Genomic DNA, 12,784 nt, shown 5'->3' with positions numbered 1-12,784 from the left:
GAGAGGTGCTCCATTTCTACAGATCCATTCCTGCTCACGCCTCTCTTTACAGCTCAGTGGCTTACAAGACCCACAGTCTTTAAAATAGTTTAGCACATCTATGATGCACCTGTTAATCCTGAGTGCTGTGGCTGTGCTTGTGCACTTTCCTCCAAATGCTGCTTGTGGCCTTTACTGCAGATGTTCCTCCGTGTCTGTGCACAGGTGTGAGTTACAGCCCCCGGAGATAAACTCCAGTCAACTTTAACCTGGCTGCTCACAGAGCAAACTGCTGGCAGGGACTGCAGGTGGTGCCAGGCAGTGCATGCTGTGTCTGCAGCCTTTGCTGTGTTTGTGGTGGCTCCTGAGCTCTGCCCCAGTGCCCTGCACACCCGGCCAGGCTGTGCTGGGGTGCGGCTCCTGAGGCTGAGGGCGCGGCCGCTGCTCCCTGTGCACTGCAGATGGGAAACGCTCTAAATCTGAGCTGCTGAGACAGCAATGAGGACAAAAACTTTGCTGCAGAATTACAATGAATTGTGGCTCTATAGGTGTTCCCTGGCAGACTTTTGTCTGATTCTCAAGAGTGACATTAAAGGTCAATAAAACTGGTCTGGGAATAGTCTACAGTGCTTGGATATACAGCCTATACAGTAATGATAGATGTGTGCAGTGTCTAACGTAGTTAATGGCTCAGGGGCCTGGGATACCAGTGATGGAGCTGAGAGTAATTGATATTTCACCTGTATCTGTGTGATGAAGGTTTCTGAGACACCTCAGAAGCACTGCACAGGAGTACTGCTAAGCACTGCACTGCTTGGGTGCTGCTGCAAACTGTCTCACTGTCTCCTCTTATCTTGGGCTGCTTTGGTTCCTGGCAAGGAAAAACTGTTTCCATGCGAGGTGGAACTGCAAGAATCCCTCTTTCTGGTTCAGCTCCCACCCTGGTGGGCATTCATGCATCAGCTCACTCAAGACCCACAAGCTTCAGGGGGAGTCCTTTGCTGCAAAGCTGAATACTCTGTACTCCACCTGCTGTTCTTTTGCTGCAAAAAACTTTATTTCCAAAACCAATTTATCTTCTATCTCCTGTTCTTTGCTGATTTTACTAGACTCCATATTTTCTCATTTACTTTCATTTTTCCCCTTTGTTACTAATTTTAATTCCTAAGTTTTTCTCTTCAATCTTTGTTCTACTCACAACTTCTCTCTCAAGTATCCACTCTGCAAAAAGTCTGAGCCTATATCCCATCCACAGGCCTGGAGAAGGAGCCATTCTGAAAATACGAAGTGTGCAAACCAATTCCTGCAAACTCTGCCCATCTTACAGTAAGATAACAAAAAATGGGATTTTAGATGCCTACATCTTTGTCTGGAGGTACTTTGGTGGATCTTCAAGCATAGCCTATATGCTTTGCAAATGTGGAGACTCTTACCCCAGTGACACAGACTGGACTTGTAGAGTCTGAGGAAATACCTGGTGAGAACAATTCTTGAATCCTGTTTGGCATTAATTTAAAGAGATGTTGCACCCTGCCCTCAATCAGTGAATAATGCTTAAGTCAATGGTCAATCAAAAAATCCTGCCACAGGATGACCTTTGCCTTTGTAGTTCAATGAACTGCTACCTGTCCTGATTTCAACAGCTGAAAAAAAATAGACAAATATCACAGCCCCTACTGAGGATTCAGTGAAACTATGGAATGTAAAACTTAAAGCCTCTAAAGCTTGGACAGCTTCACCACATGCTAAAGACACAGTGTGGATCTCACCTCAGGAGGGCTCTGGAATAAGACAAGAGCATCACAGTGCTCATCTCTACACAGAAATGTATAGAGAATTTACAGAAATGTAAAGATCTTCTGATATTTTCCACTCTGATTTATTTTTAGTGCTGGCCTGTGCTAGGAAGTCAGTTCAACTGCTCTGCATACACAAGATGAGTATGTATTCTGTGCACACCCATACCACACTGCCTGTTTATCTCCTTTTAAAGAAAGTGGCACAGCACCTCAAGGGTTTGTGCAATGAAGATTTAGCAAGACTGTTTTGAAATTATTTTCCCCCTCACACAACAAAGGAGGTTAAACAAAGAAGCAGGGACAGAGGAAGGAGGAAGTTCTGCTTACCAAAACAGCAGTGGTTAAACAGTCTCACCCTACTCCCAAGTTTTGCCTGGCAACAGAATGTGGGCAAGAAGATGCAGAAAATCCCACTCTACTCCTTCCAGTAAAGTAATTTGGAAAGGGATGGGTAGCTAGTTGCTGTAGGACATTATTAGCCATGAACAATTTAACATTCTTCCAGAGATACAGAGGGGAGCTGAAGGGAGAGGGAACTGATGCTCATTGCCCTGTAAGATCTGTGGAGCTGCATCACTGCTGTGAGGCACCAGTGTGACCAGGAATGTGTCTGGGATAGCTGGAGCAGCCTAGGAGCCAAAGACATGGCAGAGAAGCGATGGACAGTTCTGCCATGAAGAGTCCAAGCCTTGTTCTTGGCAGCCCAAGCACCAAGCAGCCAGTGAGGGCCCTGGAGCGGTTCTGGGACACAGCCAGTGCTGGCAGCGAGGCTGTGACAGGGACAGTGACACTGACTGGTGGCACAGGGGACAAGCGCATTGAAAAGCACTGGGGAGAAGACAGAAATGTTAATTCTTGTAGGGGAGTTACAACTAAATTTAAAAGGAGAGAATTGTGGGTACTGGAAAAATTGTCTCCCTTTTCTAACATTTGGGAGAAGTCTTAATTCCAGCACTACTGTTAGAGATTAAGTACCACAACAGTCAGAACTATCCTGTCTCAGTTGTAAAAGCAACTGACAAAGCAGAACATTCTGTAGTTTCATCTTCTTTCCACAGAGGACATTTCTATATCTATACCACACCAAAACTTCTGTACCACCAATAAACTTGGCATCAAGACAGTCTCACTCACAAATTGGGTCTTCATTTATTCCACTTTATTAAAACAACGCTGCTGCTACATTCTGTCTTCAGTCATGGGGGAGTGTCAGAAAAACCTGAGCATTGGGGAAATCTGGCAGCTGTATTTAACAAAAGTGAGGATCAACTGGAATTATTACAGTGAATAATTGCAAATATGACAACTGTGAAGAAAAGGTGAAAAAAGGGAAATGCAGTTTTATCCTCAAATATACTTCAAGTAATTTTTTTAATACCCCAATAATTTGCATATTATGTGCATGTTTAGACTGTAAACTATAACTCTAATTTAAACTTCTTGTTTGGCATGCTTTTGTTATTTGTCTTCTCAAGGATCACTTTTTTCCAGAATTCTACCTTCTTTCCTTTCAACTTTCTGTCTTTCTTTTGTTGTAGATTTATCTGCAGGTATTCTTCATTGAGGTTGTAAGATGGCCATTCAACCAGGCCCTCTCCATTAGGATTTCTGTAAGCAAGAGGAAAGACTGAGTGCTCTTTTCAGTCACAGGGGAATTCAATCACACAAGTTAAGACTGAGTCAATAAACCAGCCAATTCCCCATGGAGCCAGAGCAAAGCAGCAATATCTGTCATGAATCTCATGGTTCTTACCCATTTCGAGCAAAGTTAGCCCAGTACTTCATTAGAGTTCTGCTGAGGTTCTTCTCTTCCTCTGTAACCTCACCTGGAAGACAAAACACAGAATAGTTACTCTGTGTGGTAGAAATCAAGACATTGCTACTACAGCAGCAGCATTTCTCTGTGAGAATATGCTGGAACAATTTGGCAATTGCAAGAGTGACACACCAGCAGCAAACATCACTCATACAGCAAGCATCCAGGGACTCCTCATGAATGACTTCAGCATAATTACCTTACTGTAGAAATCAGGGAATTTGGGAACAAGGAAATAAGGTGATGTGCCTGTAACCTTCCAGGAAAACTGAGTAGGACCAAAAACCCCCATGTGTTCTGCATCCCAATACAACTCCAGGAATGGGCTACATGGCAGTGTTTCCTGGATCCCATTCTAGTTTTGTGGGATTGAAACTCTCCCTATTACTCAGAGCATGACTAGGCAAAGACTTCTTCATTCTCAGTACTTCAAGAGCATTTCTTTAAATATAGTTACACATAAGCTCACTGTATCACTAGGTGAAAATTATTTCATTTCCTGTGTGTTTTTAATTATAAATGCATCTCGATACACTAAAAAAAATGTTTGGTATCTTAAAGACCTTGGTAAATTCAGGCAAAGAGGTCAGCATTTTCTAGCACCAAAGGTACATAAGTAAAAATAAAAATGTAAAATATAAGCAAAAGGAAAAGGCTCTGGTAACAGATTAACAAGGGGCTTTGCAACACAACTGGATTGCTCCAAAGTTCAATGGAGTACAAGGAAATAGTTTCACTTATGTAGGCTTTGACCAGACTATGAACTGCTGCGCAAATGACAAAAATAGAAGCAGAAAAAAAATAGTGAATTCACTTAAAATAAGCAGAATTTTTGTGTCTCTGTGAAAATAAGAACTGTTCCTAACATGTTCCATGGGAAAGAAAACACTCCATGCTGAGTATTATTGTCTTAGGCATATGTAATTACAGAACATTGCTGGATTCATAATGTTCCTTAGGAAGTGGCATCATGTTTCTAAGAAACTGTTCAGTGACTGGAAGAATCTTCATGAATGTAACAATGTGGGATTCTGCCAGAAGGAACTTCCAGAATCCCATGGAAATTTTGGGAATACGCCCTTAATCCTCCCACAGTGGACTGGTTCCATTTGAAATGAATGCTCAAGTATTAATTAAATTGTGAAGCAGAACAGACCTAACCATTAGATCTTCACACAGAAAATGAAACACTGGAATTCTAAGCCCTGCTCTGAACACAACTGGAATCCCTTCCTGCAGAAGAAACTAAGTCCCCCATTTTCTGGAGCCTGACAGCCTGTGGGATTTCCTGGAAAGGAGGAGACACTGGCCTAAACTCCTCAGGAAAAGAAGAGATCCTGGATTTCTTGCTTCCCAAGAACTTTGCAAGTTTAATTGACCTTTCCTTCAATTTCATTTTCAGCCAAAGATATTTGGAAAATTTATGCACAGTGCTGGGATAATGACAGTGAATTTTCTAGCAAATACCCTATTTGCTGAACTGCTGGCAAGATGTGGAACTTACTGTGCTTCAGAAAGAGCAAACTGTAAAGGAGAGAAGATGGGGAAGACAGTTAAATGCATAAAACCAATTCTGCCAGGGGAAAGGGTTATGGCTTGGTCTCAGTGCCAATATATGCACTTTAATCTGATGAAAATGAAAGGAACACTGAATAGAGAAATGCCAGGGTCACAGGACCAATTCATGAGTGAACGGTGTCTGTTCCTTACTGCGGAGCTGGATGTCCCCAGCCAGAAATGGCCCCCCAAAGACAAAACCAACTTCATCCCCGTGGTCAGCCTTCACATAGTCTGGTTTGCTGTCCCAGTATGCACTCGGCCGGTGCTGGAATTCAAAGAAGTAGGTGGGAGCTCCAGACTCTGCAAGACAACATTTAGAGAGTTACAGAAGAGATACATAAACTACAGCTGTCATCAGCTGTTTAAAATACTACTTTAAACAAAGCTTTATACTGGGCACATTTCTAGTGTAATTGTTACACTCAAATATGTACTTTTAATGCAAAATTAAGAATTCAGCACTTACACTAAAAAAATTGGAAGATCCACCCTAACAAAACTTGCAGAACACAAAAAATCAAACTATTTCCGCTTTTGAGTATCTTGTCTACACCTAAACACCACAAAATTTACAGACCACAGAGCTGCTGACTTCCCAAGTAGCCATGAGCCAAAGGACAAAGGCTGCTTTGATATGTTTAAAGTTTTAAGCCTGCGTACTTCAGCTATCAAACATTTACCTGTGGTAAATATACATGTGGTATCATGCTCTGCTCTCAGTGTATTGTGATTATGAGCACAGTGCAGGACACTTATACAGAGAGAAGGCACTACACACAGCCCTGCAGACCTCTATCATTCCTCATGTTCCCAGTAGGAATCTCAAGAAGGGTTGCCTACATATGACAGGATTTGTGTCTGCATCATTGGATCCAGCCTGCAGGAGGAGGTTTGAGTGTCCCACTGCTGTTGATCAGCTTACCCCTGTGATAATTCAGTGCTTTAATGGCTGGCATGACAATTGCCATGTCCCCCAGCAGGTCCAGGAATCGGTCTCGTAGCTCTGCAGGGTCCTCTGTGTCTCCCAGATATTCATCTATGATCATGGGCAGAAAATCTGAGGGTACATCCTAAGAGACAAGAAACAAACAGACAATCAAACACTGTCTGAATTAGCAGCTAAAATTGACATATTTTAAACTTCAGAGATTCTGCAAAGGCACAAATGTTCAGGACAGGTGATGGGAAATAAAACTTATTCATGCTTTTTGTGGGCAAAAAATACCAAACAAATCAACCACCTCAGGTCAAATTTGCACCAGATTTATATAGGTTAATAAATGTATAAGACATTATACCTGTAATTTATATACATGAAATATATGTAGATCCATGGAATAAATGTAGATCCAGCAACTTCTCCTGACACTATCTTTGGCTTCTGTTTTCTTCAGGAAAACAGAGATGGGAATCACAAAAGTAAATTCTCAGTCCTTGGAAGTTTTATGGATCATTTTACAAGAGGACAAGACCAATGGGATCTCCAAGCACAGTGTGAGTTTTCAGGCTTAGAATTTGCTGCTTGAAAGATACATCTCAAAACTCAGAGTGCAAAGTAACTACTTTAAAAGTTACATTTAATGTAAACATACTGAAAAATACACATTGAAATTCCCTAAGCAGGAGATTAGCCATGAGATACCTTAACTTTAGGGATATTATTACAGTAATCCCACAAATACATAAGATAAAAGTATTGATTGAGGTCTGGAATGAAAAAAGCATTTTCCCAAATCCCAACTCAATCCTATTTCTGTGTAATTCCATACACCCAGGTCCTGTCAACTTTGCTGGGACCCTCCCCAAAGCATAACATCACCTCAGCCCTCAGTAATACTCTCATTCAAGCTGTGAAACCTAAATCTGTAACATACATGAAAAAGAAAATTCACTTCTCAAATTAGATTAGTGCAGCAATACTTACAATCATTGGTAGAAAAACCCCTACAGTTGAGGCAATTGATTTTCTATCTCCTATTTCCCTCAAACTTTTCATTTTTGATGTCTGTACAGAGAAAAAAAAAGCAATGTTATTAGCACCATCCAATGTCTCCATTACTTTAAACACTGGAACTACATTATTCTATTAATTCTTATTACTGGTGTTTATTTTTGAAGCATCATGTATGCAAAAATGCTGCTCAATGCAGCAACTGTCTTGAAAAGCTTGTATTTACTGCAGTAAATGTTGCCTTGGTGAAGGTTTCTAAATAAACCGCTCATAATATAAAGTTTATCCTTAAATCAACATTAATAAACTTGTAGGACTAGAAGACATGAGGGCAGAGTTGAAGCAAGAAGTTGCTTCTGTCTCACAGGCTTATTTTCATTCTATTGTGGGAGATCTTAAAAATCACTGGCAGTCTGTCTCTAATCCAATTGCTTGGGCACTTTGAAATAAGGATAATGCAGTGTTCCTCCTCTTTTACAGCATTACATAAAACAACTCTTCTGTCTGCAAAATGAATTCAGATTTCACTTTGCAATGTTCTTCTGGGACTTACAACCAGCTCCCAGTGACAGCTGCTTCATAGATTCAGAACAAATGCTTTGTACTACAGAAAGGAACCTGAATATTTAGGTATTAAAATAAAGGGAGAGGAAAGAGAGAGGAAACAAATCAATCTCCTGAAGTTTTTGTGCACTGGGAGAATTTGCTCATGTTTTGGAGTTACCCATTGAGTTCCCATGAGAAAGGAGAATGTCTCCTCACTCTACCTGAGAAATGAAAGCTCTTCCTGCAGGGTGGTAATGACACCCAGGGGAAGCTGGTCTAGCTGATCAGTGGCACATTTTTAAGCACACTATGTATCAACACTGACTATTGAGCCTTGTGGGGGAAAGGATTGGCTTTATTTGTCCTTCAGTAGTAAGTCCTTGATTGTTGCATTCTTTTTCCTCTCTCTGCCTGGATGAGGGATTAAGATTTTAGGATAAGAAAACACTGTACAAAATTGATGTTCCAACTGACGTGGCTATGTAGGATGAAGCCTCTCTCACCCTCTCGTGACCCAGTGGTTCTGGGTCACTGCAGAGCCATGATGCAAGTAAAGTTTACCTTGTATGTATTTCCAGCAATGCAAAGACTTGTCCTATCACTTAACACAAACATTAAAAACACATAAAAAAGAAAGAATATACATTACAATACCGATCTAACATTCCAGCCAAATTCATTGTTGGTGACTCCTATCATTAATGGGACTGCATTGAATTCTTTTCCAGCTAATATCTCTTCAGGTGGCTTATGAAGAAACACTCCATCCAAAACCAAGGGTAGAAATGAGATTTCCTGAAGGAAGAGAAAAAACCCAATCAAATTAGTTGTTAATAGTATTTCCAATTTTTCTTCAAATCATGTAAGATGTCCACATTAAATGTCCTAAGCGCAAAAAAAGAGCTTTAAGAAATTCAAGTATCTATAGCCACTGTAACAAAAATTTAGTTTAGCACAGGAGTATAAAATGCAGGCCTGGCTGGGTCAAGGTGTAGAGGAATGTAATGAGTTCCTGATCCTGTGCTGTTCTGACATTAAAACACAGGGATGCTCAAACCTTGCTCACAACTTCACAGGTGCTGTGACATGGTCAAAACTTCCAGAAAGAAATTACATGTGAAATTATTTCAACACAGGGAGTGTATTTTGACAAAAGATAAGAAAAATCAACTTTGGAATGGATCATCAATGAACTCTGATCAGAGGCTGAGCTAAACTTTTGCAAGTGAGCCATTAAAGAGCTCAGTTGCCATGAAGTCTCACTGACCTTGCTCTTCAGGACTATGTGCTCTGCTTCCTGCTTCCTCAAGCAGCTCAGCAGGGAGAGGGAACTGCTCGTCTCACACTCAAAGATACTGGCAATTTTCTGAAAATTATCAACAAAGACAGGCACTGTTATAAAATCATTAGACACACTGCTATTAACAGCTTGATTTAGTGTCAGATTTAGGTGAGACTGGTAGATCTTGGAATATTTTATTTTACTAGAAATGCTACAGTTTGATCACAAAGTGAAATCATTCTGGTGTTCTCCTTCTTGCTGTATTTCCATTCACTGCTTTTCAAACTTTGCTGTAGAGATAATACAAGCTTGTAGCATAAACCCCATAAGAAAAGAAAATTCAGAAACATTTACATTATTACTATCTGTCATTACAAGAAAAGATATTAAAAGGCACTTAGAGAAAGTGATTTTATTTTAAGGTTTTTTGTTTGTTTTATGTTTAATTAATTTACCTCACAAGAAGACCCACCCTAAAAGCCTGTAGGTCAATAAAAAAATGAATTTTTTTTCTGGATTCTTGTTAAACTTTCCATAAAAATGCCACAGTTACTGAATAGAGTACACTAGGTATGAAAATGGACATTTGCCTAGCTTAGCATGTGTTTGACTGAAAATACCTTTGTCAGCCCACAGCTGTTATAATCATACAGCTGTACAATCTGTCAGACTGAAATTAAACAGGTTTGCTGCAACAATTAACTTTGTTGCACAGTATGCAATGAGATTTTCCCCTTTTCTCTTTTAAACAAATTATCACATAGAAGTATCCTATTTTAGACTATAAAGACTTAAAATGCAAAAAAAAAAAAAAATGAGCTTACCTCAAGATCTGTTGAAAGATGTAAATCTTTACTGGGGGGAATTAGAACTCCACTCTCTGATATTGCTTTATGAAAGAGACCCTTAGATAAAGGAGAGAGCACCTGCCAAAAGGGATGAAAAAAGTATTTATTCTGCATTAACATCCTTACCACATTAACTTTATGCTAGCTATTGTCTAGTCCACCCTTGGATTCAGTTGGGTATTATACATCTTTATTTGCTAAATCTCCAGATTTAGCCCAATGTGCTGTTAAACTTACTGTCAACAACCAGACTAAGCATGAAATGTTGTATTAATTGAGCATTTGAAGATTTTTATTTTTATCTACTATATACCTACATGTGCAAAAACAAAGCAAGATCCTGCAGATATCCCAAAGAGAGTGACAGATGCTGGGTCTCCACCAAAGTGCTCAATATTTCCTTGGACCCAGCGAAGAGCTGCGACTTGATCCAGGTACGCCCAGTTCCCGCGGGCGTGCTCGTCACCAGTACTGAAGGAAAGCAGCAGAATCACTCCTCAGGAACAGTGACAGCACCACAACAAAGGCAATCTCAGCCATCTGTGCTTTGTGCAAAGTGACCTACAGCCCTCACCGTCACACCTCAGCCCCTGACTCCCCTGCACAGCTGGATCCCTGGCCTTTACCTGAGTTTTGGCTTTACACACCAGAGGATGGAAAGGCCAGAACAAACATCCTGTCCAGCACCAAACACACCCAGCTATGATCTGATAGCAGGCTGCAATCACACAACCATGCAGATGGAATGTACAGACATTTCTTGCTGTTCTGAAGTCCTGATGTCAGTGAATTTTGTACATTTAAACCACTGTAACAGTGGGAAGCTGATATAGACATTCAGCAGATTTAGCAAACAGAACTACCCATGCTTTAAACACGACAGCAAGTAGTTTTTACAAAGTAAAATAGGTGCTCTTACTTAAAGAATCCAAGGAGTCCCAGTCTGTACTGAATTATTACCACCACAACATTCTCATAGGCCGACAGTGCAGAGCCATCATACCGAGCAGCACCACCAAATATAAAATTGCCTCCATGGATCCACACCATTACCTTGGAAACAAAAGGGTGAGACACAGCTTTATGCACTGGTTTGCAGATTTCACTTGAAAAAGGAAAACATCAGAGAACTAGGAACACCAAATCACCAAATTTCAGACTGGTGGACTTTGAATTTTACATGCTAATATTATTTCTGCTTGTGCAGCATCACCTTTTCAAAAGCATTTAAGTTCCTTAGGAGCAATCATTACTTGCAAGCTTTATAAAACACAAGTTTGTTCAATGCTTTACATACAGGTAACTTGTCCTTCTTGCTTGAGCCAGCAGGGCTGTAAACACTGAGATACAAACAGTCCTCAGAAGTCTGGAATGCAAGGTGCTTTTCTTTATAGTTTTTTTCAGCTATTTTCAACATGGACAGATCTTGAGGACAGCTTCACAAAAACAAACAAACAAAGCAATGAACAAAAAAACCCCAAACAAACAAACAAAACACCCACAAAACAACAACAAACAATCAGAACAAAACACACAATCATTAGTACTAAACCTGCAATAGCATCAATGTAACAGTGGTAGAGAAAATACACTTATTTTGCCCCTGGCTGAATCCCCACAGGAGGCTTGAATTCTGTGTTATCTATAATCAGTGAGAGGTGCAGCCTGTAAAAGCACATCTCCACACCTGCACCAGAAATATTCCAGTACTGGCAGTGCCTCCACTACCAAATACAAATTCCTCAGCAAAAACAGGTCAATAAACCAAAACTGCACCCCAATAAACACAACTCTGACCAGCATGGGCAGGTTCTATTTACAAATGAACAGCTCTCACAGTGGTGGGTAAGAAGTTGCATCTCTCAGACCAGTCCAGGGCTCAGGTGGTTCAGGTGGGGAAAACCTCAAGGATCCAAGAGGGGCTTTTGCAAAAGGAATTCCAAGGAAAACATTTACAAGCTTGTCTGTCCCCTTCACATTTTCCTGTGTTCCTTTGAGCCGGCCGAGTGCAATAGTTACTTCTGGCTCAGCACCACTCTGTCCTAAGAAACACAAAAGGTAAAAAAAATGAAATAAATTGCATCTTCATAATTATCATACAGACTTTTCTATTAAGTATTTTTAACCGACTGTTTAATTTAGAACACTTCAGCTTATTCCTTTCAATTTTGTTCAGTTTTCATTTTGCTTTGGTGCAGTGACAGACACCCACTGCCAAACCCTCCTGTCAGTGACACCTGGAGCCAGGTAGGGTAGAGTTTAGTCACTGTGCAAGAGCAAATTCCAGAGCAAACAGCAAAAACATTAACATTTCCTAAATTTATCATTCAGCAAGATCTTAAAAATACTTTGTTTAGAGAATTCAGAAATGTTGCTGCTTTCAACCTTTTAAAAAAGACAGAAAGCTTTATTTTTATTAAATCATCTCAAAAACAGTTTCATCTGACAAAACCCGTAATTTTTGCATCATGAAAGCATTTTTGCAGATTGGTAACCAAAGCATAAGAGATTTACCGCCTTTGAAAAAATCATTGGAACTTGTTGGTGCGGTGGCTTCCCCAGGTGGAACAAGAAGAGATCGCACACCCTCTCACCTTCTGCCCCGCACACGAGGAACGCTACGCTACAAAACAAGGCACAAAGCAACGCGATCGGGCTCGCCGGAGACATTTTCAGCCCCGATCGGGCTCCCGGGGACTCTCTCCGGTTTTATGCGGAACAGAAGGGGACAAAGGTCCCAGCAAGGGCATTCGGAGCGCGGCTGAATTGCGAGTGTGAATTGCAGCGTGGAACGCTTCCAGAGCGATAAATACAGCCCCGAGAAATACAGCCCTTCAGAGCCGGGACACGGCCCCTCACGGAGCCCGGGACACGGCCCCTCACGGAGCCCGGGACACGGCTCCTCACGGAGCCCGGGACACGGCTCCTCACGGAGCCCGGGACACGGCTCCTCACAGAGCCCGGGACACGGCTCCTCACAGAGCCCGGGACACGGCCCCACGG

The 12,784-nt window shown here is 41.2% G+C and overlaps 1 protein-coding gene across 3 annotated transcripts in view; it reads right to left on the bottom strand.

The window, feature by feature from the left end:
• Positions 1-2,915: 2,915 nt before the first annotated feature.
• Positions 2,916-12,784, bottom strand: part of CES2 (carboxylesterase 2) — an 11,050-nt gene continuing 1,181 nt past the window's right edge. Inside the window, exons 1-13 of one of the 3 annotated variants that reach the window (XM_015640323.2) lie at positions 12,376-12,500; positions 11,619-11,823; positions 11,079-11,217; positions 10,701-10,834; positions 10,099-10,252; positions 9,758-9,859; positions 8,919-9,017; positions 8,306-8,446; positions 7,079-7,159; positions 6,077-6,224; positions 5,305-5,454; positions 3,532-3,604; positions 2,916-3,386 (exon numbers count right to left, since the gene is read on the bottom strand). In XM_015640323.2, coding sequence (XP_015495809.1) covers positions 3,197-3,386; positions 3,532-3,604; positions 5,305-5,454; positions 6,077-6,224; positions 7,079-7,159; positions 8,306-8,446; positions 8,919-9,017; positions 9,758-9,859; positions 10,099-10,252; positions 10,701-10,834; positions 11,079-11,217; positions 11,619-11,823; positions 12,376-12,451 — 1,692 coding nt within the window. In that variant the 5' untranslated portion in view covers positions 12,452-12,500 and the 3' untranslated portion in view covers positions 2,916-3,196. Of the gene's footprint in view, positions 3,387-3,531; positions 3,605-5,304; positions 5,455-6,076; positions 6,225-7,078; positions 7,160-8,305; positions 8,447-8,918; positions 9,018-9,757; positions 9,860-10,098; positions 10,253-10,700; positions 10,835-11,078; positions 11,218-11,618; positions 11,824-12,295; positions 12,501-12,784 lie in introns of those variants that run through there. The other 2 variants (XM_015640325.3, XM_015640324.3) reach the window with 2 other exon arrangements.

Source organism: Parus major, chromosome 11 (assembly GCF_001522545.3).
Source record: "Parus major isolate Abel chromosome 11, Parus_major1.1, whole genome shotgun sequence".
Taxonomy (NCBI): domain Eukaryota; kingdom Metazoa; phylum Chordata; class Aves; order Passeriformes; family Paridae; genus Parus; species Parus major.
The sequence above is the reverse complement of the archived record's forward strand: the minus strand, read 5'-3'. Positions and strand labels throughout refer to the sequence as shown.